The sequence below is a fragment of the Mustelus asterias genome, chromosome 12 (genome assembly GCF_964213995.1).
Source record: "Mustelus asterias chromosome 12, sMusAst1.hap1.1, whole genome shotgun sequence".
NCBI lineage: Eukaryota > Metazoa > Chordata > Chondrichthyes > Carcharhiniformes > Triakidae > Mustelus > Mustelus asterias.
In genome coordinates, this window is record NC_135812.1 from 17,830,645 (window position 1) to 17,847,700 (window position 17,056).

At 41.1% G+C, this 17,056-nt stretch overlaps 1 protein-coding gene across 7 annotated transcripts in view; it reads right to left on the reverse strand.

Annotated features, from left to right (window-relative positions):
* git1 (G protein-coupled receptor kinase interacting ArfGAP 1) overlaps window positions 1-17,056 on the reverse strand; it is a 194,429-nt gene that overhangs the window by 10,773 nt on the left and 166,600 nt on the right. For 2 of the 7 annotated variants that reach the window (XM_078224850.1, XM_078224849.1), the window contains exons 14-16: window positions 11,605-11,757; window positions 3,896-4,099; window positions 2,336-2,446 (exon numbers count right to left, since the gene is read on the reverse strand). In XM_078224850.1, coding sequence (XP_078080976.1) covers window positions 2,336-2,446; window positions 3,896-4,099; window positions 11,605-11,757 — 468 coding nt within the window. Of the gene's footprint in view, window positions 1-2,335; window positions 2,447-3,895; window positions 4,115-11,604; window positions 11,758-17,056 lie in introns of all 7 variants that reach the window. The other 5 variants (XM_078224847.1, XM_078224846.1, XM_078224851.1 and 2 more) reach the window with 3 other exon arrangements.

Sequence of the window (17,056 nt, forward strand, 5' to 3'; positions counted from 1 at the left end):
TTCTATTCATTCCTGGGATGTGGGTGACGCTGGCAGGACCAGCATTTATCGCCTCCGAGAAGGCGGTGCAAAATGGGAAGTCTTCCCCCCCCCCTCCCGCATTACGTATTTTGATGCTTTTGGTTCGATAATATTTAGTGGGAATTTACAATAAATCCCACTAATGGAAACAACAGGTTTTGACCATCTGAGCAGGCACCGAGTCTCAGGGGATTAAAATCCCTGAGGATTAGGAGGACAGTTCTACGTTTCCTTTGAGAAAAATCTACTGGAATTTTGATTCAGTATTTGTCAATCTAAAATGGATGAAATTAATTGTGGGAAAGACAGCTATCTGCAATAATTGCAATGAACTCAGTTCAAAAATATTGACAGTCAAAAACTTATAGACAACAAAACAAAGGAAAACCATTCACAGGGAAAGAAAAACATTTTCGATGAACAGAAAGGTACCCCTAGTTTCTGCGTGCAAGAGTAAAAGTGTGTGAATATTTTCCTTCAATAGTTTGACCCTCTGCTGATTTTGTTCAGCCACATTACCATTGATCTCCTGCACCCCCAAAGGCTTTTTATAAATTAGACTATAAAAAACACAGATGTTTTAGTTTTATAATGCTTCGGTTAATGGCTTCCATACCCGCTATTAAAACATAATTCATCAGCTGCTTTTATTTAAATTTACAAAACCTGCGCCTCAATTCGACTGAAAGAGGGAGGAAAGCAGTGCTCAAAGGGTTAATACATGGAGAAATTGGAACAGTCAGCAGAAAACAATAAAGATGTAAGAGTACTTGAATGGCAAATGGCCTTGCTGGACAAAATACGTGATCACCGAAGGTCAATATGCTATTCAAGAGGGGAAAAGGTGTTGAGATTGTTAAAAGGGAAGCATTATTTAACTATGCAGTGTTCACATTAACAGCTGAGCAAGAGGGGCTTATCTTTTGGAATGCACACTGCATAACCATTTCAATTCACCTTATTCATGTTTTGTTATGCAGCTTTTTAGTTCAGTTGTAAATAATCCTCATTTTCAGACCACCCTATATTAATAGTTGAAAAACTTTTCACTTGAGGGCACATATCAAAATTAAAAGGATAACATTCTGAAAATTCACACTTGAGATTCAAAAAATGGTTGGAGCAATGCTCTGTTTCATTTTTTCAAGTTTTGTAAAATATTAATGCCACATGTAAACCTGTGTCTAACTGTAACTTTGCCACCTCTTCAGTATATGGGGACCCATAAAACAATAGGCCACTCAGCCCCTCAAGTCTGTTTCAGTCTTCTATGGCGCATCTGAATCTCAATTCTATTTGGCCACCTTTGCTCCTCATCTTTTGACACTCTTACCCAATAAAAATCTTCCTTCAAAACGTCAGTTGATCCCCATATCCTTTTTTCAGGGAGTTGGAGTCAGAGATCCAAAATTTCCCTACCCTTGATTTAAAAATGTTGTTCCTAATTTCTCTCCTAAAAGGCCTAGTTTCCTTATCCTGTACTCAGCCACCAAACTAGGTTAAAAATTGATTTGATTAACATTAAGTTGGAAGATACTGGGGAGGGGGGAAAAAATTGCTTCATTTAATTAGTCAAGTTATTAGGGAAATAAATGAACTGGTAAAATTGGTATGAAATGGCAGGAAGATCTTTCAGAAATGAGGCTAGATGTGTCTAATGATTTTTTTCAACGCATACCACCATAGATGATGATTTAGGACAGTATTATTTTGGACCAACTTCAGTGATGTGCTGTAAGCATAAAGTTTCTCGAGTTCTTTTTCAAGTGACCAAGTTTCTATTTTTTTTAAACTGTACCATGAACTAAGTTGACTTAATACAAGGTTGCCAATGTAATACACCATATGGTGTTCAGGCTAATTGACAACACAATGTGGTTCTGCAACAATTTACTGACTTGCATAAATTCTATTAGAACACACTGGAAGACTGCAAATGGTGGATTTCCATAGGTCCTTCCATGACCGAACTAGCACTACATTACAAGTCAAATAACTCCTGTGCCAACACTTCAAATGGAATTAACAACTGCGGTATCATGAGAAAAGATCATGGTTATATTCATTAACCTAAGTATATTGCAGTGAAACTTATTAACAAAGTGCAGTTTCACTTTCAGTTATGTACTTCATTCCAAAACTGAAGAAAAATATTGTTTGAAAGTTATTTTGACATATTCAATTAGGCATTCCAAAAAAGAACCTCCCATCTTTAAAGGGAAAAGAGAAGCAAAGATTATAGAGGAAGAAAATCCATGCAAAAGGCACGGACACTCCTAGAACACTTGCTGGAATCCTTTCTGCCCCTTCTTACTTGAGCCCAACTGAGATGGTACTTAACCACGGATCTGCCGCAGTCCTGTGAACAGGAGTGCAGCGGAGAGAAGGGAAAAGGCACAGAGGTCACGGAGACACCCCTGCGAATCTGTAACATGGAAGGGACAGTGTAAACAATGACATGCACATTGACATTAATGAACTTTTAAAAAAAAACATGCATGTAACTTGTTATTGCCAACTTGCATTATGTAGACAAATACTGGTTAAACAGTCTCATGCTGAAGAAGTCAAACAAAAGCAGTTGTCTTATGTCAGATCAACTAGTAGATTGTGAATTTTGTTAATGCAACGTGCATATGCTATTAATGAAACAAAATAGCACAAATGAAGCAACATTTACTTAAAACTTTGAATTGAATCAGTGATTTCCCTTATTTAACTATTCTCAAAATAATGTTCACTGAACAATTATACTGTAGATTAATTCATTTTTGTAGATGTGCTGGTCATTAGCAATAATGAGATGAAAATGTCTTTTCAAAAATTGTTTGATCTACTTGAAATTGTTGGCATATATAAAAAGTGTGCAAATCTGAAATGTGGTTTCAAATATTTAATACCAGCACCACCTGACAATTCTATATTCATACCTACATCTATACATTAAAATATTTATGCACCCACAGTAACCTGTTCTGTCTCCGCATCTCACTGAGTGCATCAATCCTAGAAGTGACTGACTCTTATATCTGTTCATTATCAGTATATTGATGATAGACTCCACCAGATTTTGTTCATCATTAGATTTAGAGCCATTATGCAGAATTCCAAATATGTTAAGATAATTAGCGAAACCCGATTGGATTTGGGCTTGGTTCATTTTCCGAATTTTGAACGTTTATTTTTCCCTTATCCGTTGGGGCAGGGTAGGGCCAATTCAAGGATTTGGGAATTATACCCGTCTCCAACTTTTTCGTTCAACCCAGTGTTAAGGATCAGAAGAATTAATAATTTGAAAGAGTAACCAAGGTGAATTCAACTGAAAAACAACTTAATTACACCAGTTGCATGGAATGTGGGATCACAAAAATGATGAAGTATTCAAATACTGCAAATCGTGAACAAAGACAAGGACCAGGAACAGAGCCACATGCATCAAGTGTGTGTGTTTTATGATTGCTCAGTGCCACATGTCCTTGCAAATCTCTATCCTTGTGTAACTGATGGGATAGTTTACAACTCGCACGTGTATTAGACATGGCCACTTTATCACACAAATGGGAATTTTATACAAAACTGAATGCTGAGCACGAACTGTCTTTGACAGTGCATCTGAACACAACGGCAACTCACTTGCAAATTATAACTAGAACTCTGCACTGCAGCTAGGGTTAGAAGATGAAACACCTCATTAATGAATGCTGGAAAATATTTCTCCCCCCAGAATTTTGAGCCTGGGAAATGAGAGACTGTTCTACAATTCCTAAACTAAACAGTTATTATTGTTTTGTTAATAGTGATTAAGCAACAAGCTGAATTGAAGGTCAATGCACTTGGTTTGAAATGAAGTCCCCATCGTAAAGCATTAACTCACATTGCAATCCAAAGGCTGAAGTCTTGTGGCAATGTCATCAGTAGTTTGTCCAAAGGATTTCTGTCCTGATCTGGTTTCATACATGGACACGGCTTGTCGGTCACGTCTACTTGCGCTTGGGTGGGGGGCAAGGTCTTGGCGGTCACTAGTAGTTGGTGATGGATGTAGACTCGGAGTTTGCTGTTTCATTTGTGCGTTCTCTGTCTGCAATTTGTTAATCTGAAATTTTATCAAAAGGGATCCACAACATCTTAAAATAATTTATTAAAGGAGCCCTCTTCATTGCAAAATTTAAACATTTGCTTTATCAAAAATTACACACAGCAACATATAAAATAGGAGGGTGTAGATGGCTAGGATTACACTCTTCAGATGTGACTAAATTATTTTATATTTCATATCTAGGTTTCCATCATTAAAAATCGATGATTACTAAATATTCATGTGGTTTCATACAAAAATTTTGAATTTGTCTAGTTCAACATGCCAAATAGGATAGGATGTCTGAAACCATCTGAAGAAAGTGAGGGCAGCATTAAGTTCGGCAAAGTGAAAGCATTTAAAGGTATCAGTGCAGAGTGCTACAGCATGTTGGACACAAGTCTGCATCCTCAGTTTTCCTACATGAAAAATTGGTAACTTTGGGCATGTCATCAGAACAGGTAATAGTTGCAGGCAAGAAAAGAAATAACATTGGCTACCATTGACTGTCCGGGAAATCATTTTATTTTAAACACAGAAGGCCATTTGGTCGTCACTCTTAAATAAAGAGTTATAAAATTTGTCTCAAACCACCAGCCTCCCCCCCCTCCACCATATCATTTTACAGATTACTTTTTCAAATATTTGTCCTAGTTTCTGGTGCAAAATAACAAAAAATATTAGAATGCCTATTACAGCGGATGTGCAGTCGAACAGCCATAAAATAATTACATTTTAGACCCGAAATCTGATCACTGACTCTCTAATTTATTAGGTCTATTTATATAAAGGCGAACCACAGGAATATTCACACCTCAGTTAGATGTTCATGGTGTCTGATTATTTGCATGTTACACATTCTTTGCCGGTGCTCGGGACTATTAAAATAATGCAAGATGCCAAATAAGTGTATAGTGACATAAATTCAAATGCTGTACCAAAATGAGTTGGACAGCAACAAACAATTTGGTGCAAAACTGGGGTAAATTCAATTACAAGTTACTAACATAAGCATCATTAATGTTCTTGCCTGAAAATTCCTTGCTGTTAAGTTGGCTTACTGGATAACAATAATATTTTAATGTGACATAGCTCCCTGACTCATTTTTATTTTACACTAAAGCTTAGAGATCATGCAATCAAGTCTCCAAAGTGAACATTAACTTTGAGAAATTATTGAAAGTCTCTGGACCACAGTCATACATTGACTAGCGGTTTTAACTTTATTTATCGTAGCATTGTTACCGTTCAACAAAAATACCACAACACTGAAGTTAGTCTGCAGTGCTAACAGATATTGTGCAAATACAGCAACTAACACTTAAAATGACCAATGCCATTGACAGATATAGAATCACAGAATGACTACAGCACCGAAGTAGTCGATTTGGCCAATTGTGCCCATGCCAGCTCTCTGCAAGGGTTACTCAGCAAGTTCCACTCCCCTGCATTTCCCCTGGAATTATTTTCCCTTCAGATATTATCCCATTCTCCTTTGAAAACTACCTTCAATCTGCCTCCACCACTAAGTTTAGGCAATCCTAACCACTTGCTGCAAGAAGAGGATTTACATCATGTCACTTCTGCTTACATAGAATCCCTACAGTGCAGAGAGTCTGCACCGACTCTCCGAAAGAGCATCTCACCCAGGCCCACCCCTCCCGCCCCAGCCTTGGAACCCTGCACATTTTACCATAGCTAATCCACCTAACCTTACACATCTATGGACACTAAGGGACAACTTAGGTCTATTCACTGAACCCAACAGTCCACATCTTTGGATTGTGGGAGGTAACTGGAGCACCCAGAGGAAATCCACACAGATACGGAGAGGTGGTGCAAACTCCACACAGACTGTCACCTAAGGCTGCCATCAAATCCAGGTCCCTGCCGCCGAGGTAGCAGTACAAACCACTGTGCCACCAATTTCTTTTGCCAATTACCTTAAATCAGTATCCATTGGTTCTCGACCCTTTCGTCAATGGCAAAAGTTTTCCCCCATCTACTTTGTCCAGACACCTGACTACTTTGAACACCTCCATCAAATCTCCTCTCAACTCTAAGGAGCAGAATCTCAACTTTGCCAATCTATCCACATAACTGAAATTTTTCATCCCTGGAACCATTCTGAAGTTGCTCCTGCACCCCACCATTGCCTCCACAGCCTTTCTGAATTGTTGGAATTGGACACAATACTCCAATTGAGGCTGATCCAATGTTTTATAAAAGATTCACCAAAGCACCCTTACTGTACTCCATCTTTCACCATATTTGTAAATGTAGTCGTGTGAAAATACATAAAGTGCACTATTACAAGTTGTATTGCAGACTGCAATAACAACTACTGTATTAAAAAAAGAGATGTGGTATGTTGTCTGGTGTCTAAAATGCTGGGGTGGAGTCGTAGATTTTTGCTTCACAAACTCAGCTTGCTTAAAAAAAAACACTTGCCACAATGTAGTCAAAATATTCCTTTAAGGATAATGCCATTTGGCCGCATTTGGAATACTGTGCCCAGTTCTGGTCGCCACACTACCAGAAGGACGTGGAGGCTTTAGAGAGAGTGCAGAGGAGGTTTACCAGGATGCTGCCTGGCATGGAAGGGCTTAGTTATGAGGAGTGATTGGGTAAACTGGGGTTGTTCTCACTGGAAAGACGGAAGATGAGGGGTGACCTAATAGAGGTGTATAAAATTATGAAAGGCATAGATAGGGTCGGTGGTGACGTTCACGAGGGGTCATAGGTTCAAGGTGAGGGGGTTTAACACGGATATCAGAAGGACGTATTTTACACAGAGGGTGGTGGGGGCCTGGAATGCGCTGCCGGGCAAGGTGGTGGAGGCGGACACACTGGGAACGTTTAAAACTTACCTAGATAGCCACATGAACGGAGTGGGAATGGAGGGATACAAAAGAGTGGTCTAGTTTGGACCAGGGAACAACGCGGGCTTGGAGGGCCGAAGGGCCTGTTCCTGTGCTGTATTGTTCTTTGTTCTTTATTATAGTAAAAGCTACAATATGACATATGATATTCGTTCATGTGCGCTCTGCTTGAAGGCAGGTCCTTGCCTCATTGTCTGCTGACACTTCATCCTGAGCTATTGGTTTTGACTGTTTTGTTTTGTTAGTGGTGATCGGTCATTGCCTTCTACTCAGAGGCAGGGCGAGGAGGCAGCCTACTCAGCTGGAACGAGAATCAAACTTGCGCTGTTAGTGTTAGGCCTCCCCTAAATAATCTCAAAGAGGCAGCTCAGGGATCAGCAGTGTACTGTTGCGTCTAGTCCATTAGCTGGGAGCATTTAACATCTCAAAAATAAAATATACAGCCAAATATTATTTATTCATAGAATGCCAGAAAAAAGATTTAATTCACGAGACCAGGTTTGCTTTCCTGTTAGTTTTATTTTACTGTAGATAACGCTATGCCCTTCGATGTGCTGTGACTTTTTGCATAACTTTTAGTTGATGTGCAGTGACGTTTGGATGTTACAGTAAACAGGAGACCGTAGTGCGTTTTGCAGGGCTAATCTTATTGGTATGGATGGAGGGAGCAAATTATTTTAACAGATTTCATTCATATCAAACAAATGAGTATAACAAAATCTATTCAATACAGGACTAATCTATAATGCGCTGTGGTGGACTTCTTCCAATTAACCATAGGAGACCCAGGGACAGGTTGCAATATTTTATTCAAATACAAGCATGGAGGGAACTACCCCAGAGAACCTCTGGAGTAGCACCTTCCTCTGCTGCATCACAGGGAGAGCATTCTACTACGAGCATTCTAATACAACTCTCTGCTCCAAGTTACATACAGACTGTTAGCCATTATGCAGAACATTGTTTAAATTTCAGGCTCGTCTACGTAGGTTTATTATTAAACCTTCACCCAGAAGCTTTTCGGTAATCTCTTTATAAGCTTATTTATTAGTGTCGCAAGTAGGCTTACATTAACACCACTATGAAGTTAGTGAAAATCTCCTAGTTGCCACATTCTGGTGCCTGCTCCAGTACACTATGAGAGAATTTAGCATGACCAATGCACCTAACCAGCACGTCTTTCGGACTGTGGGAGGAAACCGGTGCACCCGGAGGAAAGCCACGCAGACACGGGGAGAATGCGCAGACTCCACACAGACAGTGATTCAAGCCGGGAATCGAACCCAGGTCCCTGGCGCTGAGAGGCAGCATTGCTAACCACTGTGCCACCAAAACTGTCTTTTTCAAACAAGTAAACAACCTTTCTGGCAAGTTCTGCTGATACTAGGACCTTGAGGTAGAGCATTTGACTAGCGTGTGATTTTACGCTAATGCGGGGTGTTAGATCCACCCCCGTTTTACTATATCTATTAATTCACTCTTACAAATGCATGTACAACATAGACTTCCATAAATGGTGAAAGGTCTGCACCAAATATAATGGTGTATTGGACTTTTATATAAAAAGCAAATTTGGCTAATTTTCCAGAACAACAGACCACTGCATTGCAAAATGAAAGCTTGAAGAAAGTTCATCACCAACACCATCTTTTCCCAACTAATGGAAATGGGGAAAAAATCCAAACTCCTTCACACCGAATAAAACCAGTGCTGCTCTGTAAATTAACAGAAGGTACTAATTTCTGTGGGACAAATTTCCATAATTTTGCTACTGCTACCACTCAGTTACAAGTCTCAGTTAGATTTTAGTTACAGCCTAAGAATCCAGCCACCAACGGACTAAGAAAGCCATGCTGCATATGGGTTGGAAAGTTGGCTGCAGCACAAAACAAACCAAGAACTACAGCAGTACAAAAGGCACTAACTATTCTCATGATAAGTAGGCTACAGCAACTTTTTAAAGATTGCTTCGCCCTTAACGTTACCAGTGGTGAAACTCCAATCTTAAGTGATTGAAGCGCATAGGTCTATTTTAGGAAGATCCTTGCTCATAGAAAGGATTTCTTGGAAAAGGGCAACCGAGATTCCCCGATTGATATTCTAACATAACCCAGGAAAGCAAGTTATCAATCTGTTAATTTTCATGCTTCATAATGAAAGCCAATAAGTAGGTGGACATTTTTTCTTAAATTATATTTTGTAAATTGGTCGGACAGTACCAGACTCTAATTGTTTATCATTTTCAATGTTCATAACTTAATGTTAGGAGGGCTGCTACAGCTGGAAAAAGCTCAACTTTGTTGGCCAAGTAATACCTACTTCAGTTTCACATCAAGCACTTCCTGCCAACATCAAACGCTGTGAAAGTTATAGAAGCAAAATGGAGCAAATGATGTCAACAGGAAGACATCCAAAGGGCTAGCAGCATGCATTGGCTTTAAATTTAACAAGATTGCATGCAAGTAGCTGATATGTCCAGATGGCAACAAAACCAATGCACCTGGTGTTAATAGTACATAGTAAAAAACCCGGACAGAGAGAGAGACAGACAGAGTCAATCAAGTGGGGCAACTGAGGGGAACAAGGAGAGGACTTGAAAGAGTGAGAATAGGAGAGGCAATGACCTAGTGGTATTATTGGTAGACTATTAATTTAGAAACTCAGCTAATGTTCTGGGGATCCAGATTCAAATCCCACCACGGCAGATGGTGGGATTTAAATTCAATTAAAAAAAATCTGGAATTAAGAATCTACTGATGACCATGAAACCATTGTTGATTGTTGGGAAAACCCATCTGGTTCACTAATCTCCTTTCGGGAAGGAAATCTGCTGTCCTTACCCGGCCTGGCCTAGACGTGACTCCAAAGCCACAGCAATGTGGTTGACTCTTAACTGCCCTCGGGCAACAAGGGATTTTATGGGCAATAAATGCTGGGCAGCCAGTGGCACCCATGTCCCACAAATGAATAAAAAATAAAATCTGCAGGTGCAAGCAGTAGATTGGCATTTATGTTAAAGGGCCTGAAAGCAATAACTCTGAAATATGGCAAAAACCGTGGGCGGTGCTTTGATTTCCAGCACAAAGTGCACCAAGTCAATTTCACCACTCACCAGGCTTAGGCTGCATGGTAAGACCAGCAGGTCCAGTACTACCCATGTTGGGCTTCAGAAACGGAATGCTTTTGGGATGGATTGTTATGGGAATTGTGGACTAATTTGAGGGAGCACCACACAGAGCAAGTTAGACAAAATAAAAAAAAATAACCAACACACAAAAACTCTGAATGATGTTGAAATAACTAAAGATGACGTGGAAAGGGAACTGTTTTTAAAAATTCATTTGTGGTATGTGGGCTTCGCTGGCAAGTCCAGCATTTATTGCCCATCCCCAATTGCCCTTGAAGTAATGAGCTGCCTTCTTGAACTGCTGCAGTCAATGTGGTGTATGTCTTCCTTCTATACTTATTAGCAGTTCTGATACAATTGAGTGGCTTGCTAGGGCATTTTAAGAGTCAACCACATTGCTGTGCACCATGTAAGGATGGCACATTTCCTTCCTTAAAGAACAATGGTGAACTAGGCAGTTCATTGTTTTTATTGGTCACTAACAGACTTTTAATTCCAGATTTTTAAAAAAAAATCGAATTCACATTTCACTCTGGGGACCCGGATTCAAATCCTACCAAAGCACAAAGTTTCTGATTACTAGTCCAGTGACGTGCGTCTCCACACTCCCCGACACCCCCATCCCTGTCAATTCCAAGTTTCAGCAGATATATATCTAAGCAATGGAAAACAGTAAACAACATAGAAAATAGAATGTTCAACTGCTCTGCCAAAATCAATTAAATGCTAGTTAGGGGAGGTCGAGATCAAACCACTGGTCAGGCCACATCTCGAGTTCTTTACCTGGTTCTGGTCACCAAGATACGTTGTGTTGCGGTCCATAATCCTTTTCAAATGGAAGCACTGGTGAAACTAATGACAGGTCTAAAGGCAACTTTTGCAGAATTATTGCAGGAAAAAGGTACTTTCAAAATGAATTTGACGGGGGTTTCAGGATAGGGCCTGGGTGGGATTGTTATTGGTGCAGGCTCGAAGCGCCGAATGGCTCCTTCTGTACTGTAGGGATTCTATGATGATACCAGTTTTTATGTAACCCAAGAAAAGCAAAAATGTACCAGCTGGAATTCTACAATCTTGTACGCCCTGTCACCAGAGAGAACGGAGAATTTGGCACTCAGCCAAACCTCCTCCACTGCAGCGGGACTGGAGAATCCCAGCCGCAGGTGAGCATGGAGAATTCCGGTCACCATCTTTTGCATATAATCATATGAAGACTTAGACAAAATGTTAACTTATCAGTTCTTGATGCAATATCTGCCATATATTTGAATCCTCTCTTTTTATTTAGTTTTCCTTTTACCTTTATTGCAAATGTTTATTGGCACTGTCCAAAAATAACTGGCTCATCAAAATCACCAAAATCCAAAAGCAAAAGTGCAGAATCAAACATTGACTCTTGGTGCAAATAAAAAAATAAAAACACCTTTAAATCTTCTGCAGCATTTACTCAGAAACAAACACTCATTTAGCTATCAGAATCCTCATTTAGATTCACTCACCTGCATTTGAAGTCTGCGTAGTTCCTCACTTAGATTGTTATTGACTTTCATTAACTGCTGAACCTTAGCCTCTGAAGCAGCCAAAGCTTTTTTCACCTCCAAGTATTCCTGCAGTGTTATGGGGCCGTCTGATAAGTCAGATGAATCCATGCTCTTAATGTCAAAAAGAAATAAGGAAAAAAATGAATAACCAATATATTCAAGTAACGTGGGGCTTTTAACATCACTAAAACATGGCTGTAAAAGTACTCAGGCCATTTCTGAAGCAGGCACATACATATAGTTGCACAAAGAAATGAAAAACTGCCATCTCAATTCACAACACTTTTCTAATTAGTCTCTTGCCCCCTCTTGCACTGGTTCCCTGCCTTTCTTAATCCTTTACTGTCCCCCTCTTAGTTTATGGAGACATTTATACCCACCCACTTTTTGTAAACACCTCTCCTTACTTGATCAATCATAGAATGGTGCATACAACTCATTCTATGGTGCTGCTTTATTGGGGGAAATCCAAGGCAGCTGTATATGGGTGTAAATTCCTGACCCAACACCAATATGTTTTTTAATGGCAGACATGGGGTCCAGATTTAATAGTTTACAATCTAGATGTTGGTTATGCCCCTTGCATTTGAGTCGTCCATCAGTAGAGGTACAGGATTAAATGGAGGTTAGCAGTGGTATTTTCCACAGGCAGTACAATACAGGCAATTTCAATAATATGATGCGTGGCAGTAAGATTGTTGGGCAGGCTTTACGACAAGTCTTCATTTAGCTGTAACCGCTGGTTTGCTAATTATGGTCCACCTTCCTTCAAAAAAGCAAATTTCAATAATGTATTGGTTTAGAAGCAGCTGTTCTTTCATGTTTTTCAAAGTAAAGTTTTTTTTAAAGTTTATTTATTAGTCACAAGTATGGCTTGCATTAACACTGCAATGAAGTTACTGTGCAATTCCCCTAGTCGCCACAGTCCAGGTCAATGCACCTAACCAGCACGTCTTTCAGACTGTGGGAGGAAACTGGAGCACCCGGAGGAAACCCACGCAGAGACGGGGGAGAACGTGCAGACTCTGCAAGACAGTGACCCAAGCCAGGAATCGAACCCGGGTCTCTGCCGCTGTGAAGCAGCAGTGCTAACCACTGTGCTACCGTAAAACGTTCAGAAAGGGTAAAAGTTACTACTCGTGAAGCTGAGAGCAATATTAGTTCTTTGATATTTAAAAATATTTCCTCAAATTTTCCTCTTGCAGAGCTTGTTGGAATCTTAGTGGGTCAGACCATACATTCAAAGAAGCAGAAGTTCAAACTTGTATTCCCACTGAAGATGGCACGCTCATGATCAAAGCAACTTAAGATTTTTAAAATATTTTATTCATTTTACAAGATTTGGGCATCACTGGCAAAGCCAACATTTATTGATCATTCTTAACTGCCCTCGAGAAGGTGGTGATGAGCTGTCTCGAACAGTTGCACCCCCATAGTGTAGATATTCCATCGGTGCTGTTAGGGAAGGAACTCCAAGATTTTGACCCACCAACAGGGAAAATTACTTGCCACTTGTCAGTCCAAGCCTGGATATTATCCAGGTCTTGCCACATTTGGGCAAGGACTGCTTCAGTATCTGAGGAGTCACAAATGGTGCTGAACATTGTGCAGTCATCAGTGAACATCCCCATTTCTGACCTTATGATGAAAGGAAGGTCATTAATGAAGCAGCTGAAGATGGTTGGGCCTAGGACACTCCCTTAAGGAAATCTGGCAGTGATGTTCTGGAGCTGAGATGCTGACTTTCAACCACAACCAACTTCCTTTGTGCTACGTATGACTCCAACCAGCAGAGTTTTCCACCCTCCTGACTCCAGTTTTGCTGGTGCTCCTTGAAGGTACACTCAATCAAATGTGGCCTTGATATCAAGAGCAGTCACTTTCACCTCACCTCTGGAGTTCAGCTCCTTTGTCCATTTATGAACCAAGGCTATAATAAGGTCAGGGGCTGAGTGGACCTGTAGGTTATTGCTAAACAAATGCCTCCTGACTGCACTGTTGATGCCCCCTTCCCTCACTTTACTGATGATTGACAGTAGGCTGATGGGGTAGTAATTGACCAGGTTGGATTTCTCTTGCTTTGTATGCACATTTGGGCAATTTTCCACATTGCTGGGCAGATGCCTCTGTTGTAGCTCTACGGGAACAGCTTAGCTAGTGGCAAAGCTAGTTCTGGAGTACTATTGCTGGAATATTGTCAGCGCTCATAGCCTCTGTAGTATCCAGTGCCTTCAGCTGTTTCATTTTTTGATATCTCATCGGGTGATTGAATTGGCTGAAGACTGGCATCTGTATTGCTGGGGACCTCCGAAGGAGGTCAAGTTGGATCATTCATTCGACACTTCTGGCTGAAGATTGTTGTGAATGTTTCAATCATATCATATGATGTGTTGGGCTCCCCCATCATTGAGGATGGGGATATTTATGGAGCCTCCTCCTTCTGTGAGTTATTTAGTTGTCTACTGCCATTCGCTTCTGGGTGTGACAGGAGTCCAGATCTTAGATCTGGTCCATTGGTTGTGGGATTGCTTAGCTGTCTATCACTTGCTGCTTATGCTGTTTGACATGCAAGGAGTCCACTGTTGTAGCTTCACCAGGTTGACACTTCATTTTTAGGTCTGCCTGGTGCTGTCCTGGCATGCCCTCCTGCACTTCACTGAAGCAGGGTTGATCCCCTGGCTTGGTGATAGTGGTAGTGGGGGATATGCCAGACCATGAGTTTACGGATTGTGATAGAATACAATTCTGTTGCTGATGGCCCACAGTGAATCATGGTTGCCTAGTCTCGAGTTACTAGATCTGTCTGAAGTCTATTCCAGTTAACAATGGTAGTGCCATACAACACAATGGAGGGTACCCTGACTTCACTTCCACAAGGACCCTGTGGTGGTCAGTCAATACCATCACGGACAGATGCATCTGTAGCGGGTAGGTTGGTGACGATGAGGTAAAGTATATTTTTCTCTCGTTGGTTCCCTCACCACCTGCCACAGATCCAGTCTAACAGCAATGTCCTTTAGGACTCGGCCAGCTTGGTTACCAATGTTACCAGATCACTCTTGAAGTCCCCAAACCAGAATACATTCTGCGCACTTGCCACTTTCAGTGCTTCCTCCAAATTGAGAGTACTGAGTCATCAACTGAAGGGGGGGGAAGGTATGTGATAATTAACAGGAGGCTCCCTTGCCCATGTTTGACCTGATGCTATGAGTCCTCATGGAGTCAATATTTAGTACTCCAAGGACAAGTCCCTCCTGACTGTATACCACTGTACCACCCACTAGATCTGTCCTGCCTGTGCGACAGGACCTACCCAGTGAAGGTAACGGTGGCACCTGCAACATTGGCTGTGAGGTATGATTCCAATGTCAGGCAGTTGCTTGACTAGTGAGGCAGCACTCCCAATTTTGGCACGTCCCCAGATGTTAATGAGGGTTGCAGGGTCGATGGGGCTGGGTTTGCTGTTGTCGTTCCCAGTGCCTAGGTCAATGTTTGGTGGTCTTCTGGCTTTATTTCTTTTTGTACACTTTGTAGCAGTTTGACACAACAGAGTGGCTTGCTAGACAGACCATTTCAGAGGACATTTAAGAATCAACCACATTGCTGTGGGTCAGGAGTCACATGCAAGTTATTCCTTTCCTAAAGAGCATTAGTGAACGAGATGGTTTTTAAAAAAATGACAATTGACAATGGCTTCATGGTCATCCGTAGACTATTTAATCCCATATTTTGTATTGAATTCAAATTCCACCACCTACCATGGTGGGTTCGAATGCAGGTCCCCAGAGCATTACACTGGGTCTCTGGATTACTAGTTCAGTGACAATATCACAATGCCAGTCCCTCCCCTCCTCATGTGTACATTTTGCACAATGCTTGAGCATTAAAGGGGTTAAATTATTAAATCCGTGTGCTGGTAGGGGTACACGGGAAGCTGGTAGTTCTGGAAGGAAACATGCAATTAATTTTTAGAGCCACAGTTTCAGAGTAATAAAAGGAAATGTACAAAACAACATGGTATAATCAGTTATGATTGAAACAGAATTAGCTGCAAGTTGTTACATATTCAATACATCCCACACATTATGAGTCGTCATTTGAAAGCCTCCTCCTATGTGCTTGTTGCTGAACGTGCACCAAAAATACTTAACTGAATGGCTGGACAGTACACATCAGTTTCTGGGAAATGGATTAAATCAGCTTTCCTTTAACTGATTAGGAATGCTAAGAGAATGTGAGCACAATCTCAATTCAGTTACAAGTGAATAAATGCCTATAAAGCATAAATGTGATTTAAAATCTACCATTATTACAAGTGGTGTACCTCAGGGATCTGTTTTGGGGCCACTGCTGTTTGTAATATTTATTAATGATCTGGATGAGGGTATAGTTGGGTGGATTAGCAAATTTGCTGATGACACCAAAGTCGGTGGTGTGGTAGACAGTGAGGAAGGGTGTCGTAGTTTGCAGGAAGACTTAGACAGGTTGCAAAGTTGGGCCGAGAGGTGGCGGATGGAGTTTAATGCGGAGAAGTGTGAGGTAATTCACTTTGGTAGGAATAACAGATGTGTTGAGTATAGGGCTAACGGGAGGACTTTGAATAGTGTGGAGGAGCAGAGGGATCTAGGTGTATGTGTGCATAGATCCCTGAAAGTTGGGAATCAAGTAGATAAGGTTGTTAAGAAGGCATATGGTGTCTTGGCGTTTATTGGTAGGGGGATTGAATTTAGGAGTCGTAGCGTTATGTTGCAACTGTACACAACTCTGGTGCGGCCGCACTTGGAGTACTGTGTGCAGTTCTGGTCCCCACATTACAGGAAGGATGTGGAGGCTTTGGAGAGGGTGCAGAGGAGGTTTACCAGGATGTTGCCTGGTATGGAGGGGAGATCCTATGAGGAGAGGCTGAGGGATTTGGGATTGTTTTCGCTGGAAAGGCGGCGGCTAAGAGGGGATCTTATTGAAACATATAAGATGATTAGAGGTTTAGATAGGGTGGATAGTGATAGCCTTTTTCCTCTGATGGAGAAATCCAGCACGAGGGGGCATGGCTTTAAATTGAGGGGGGGTAGTTATAGAACCGATGTCAGGGGTAGGTTCTTTACCCAGAGGGTGGTGAGGGATTGGAATGCCCTGCCAGCATCAGTAGTAAATGCGCCTAGTTTGGGGGCGTTTAAGAGATCCGTAGATAGGTTCATGGACGAAAAGAAATTGGTTTAGGTTGGAGGGTCACAGTTTTTTTTTTAACTGGTCGGTGCAACATCGTGGGCCGAAGGGCCTGTTCTGCGCTGTAATGTTCTATGTTCTATGTTCTATTACATTTACTTCAAACAAAGAACATTTACTTCAAAGATGAAAAGAGAAGAGTTAGGAAGGCAATTGCAATGTTAGCATTCATGTTGAGAGGGCTAGA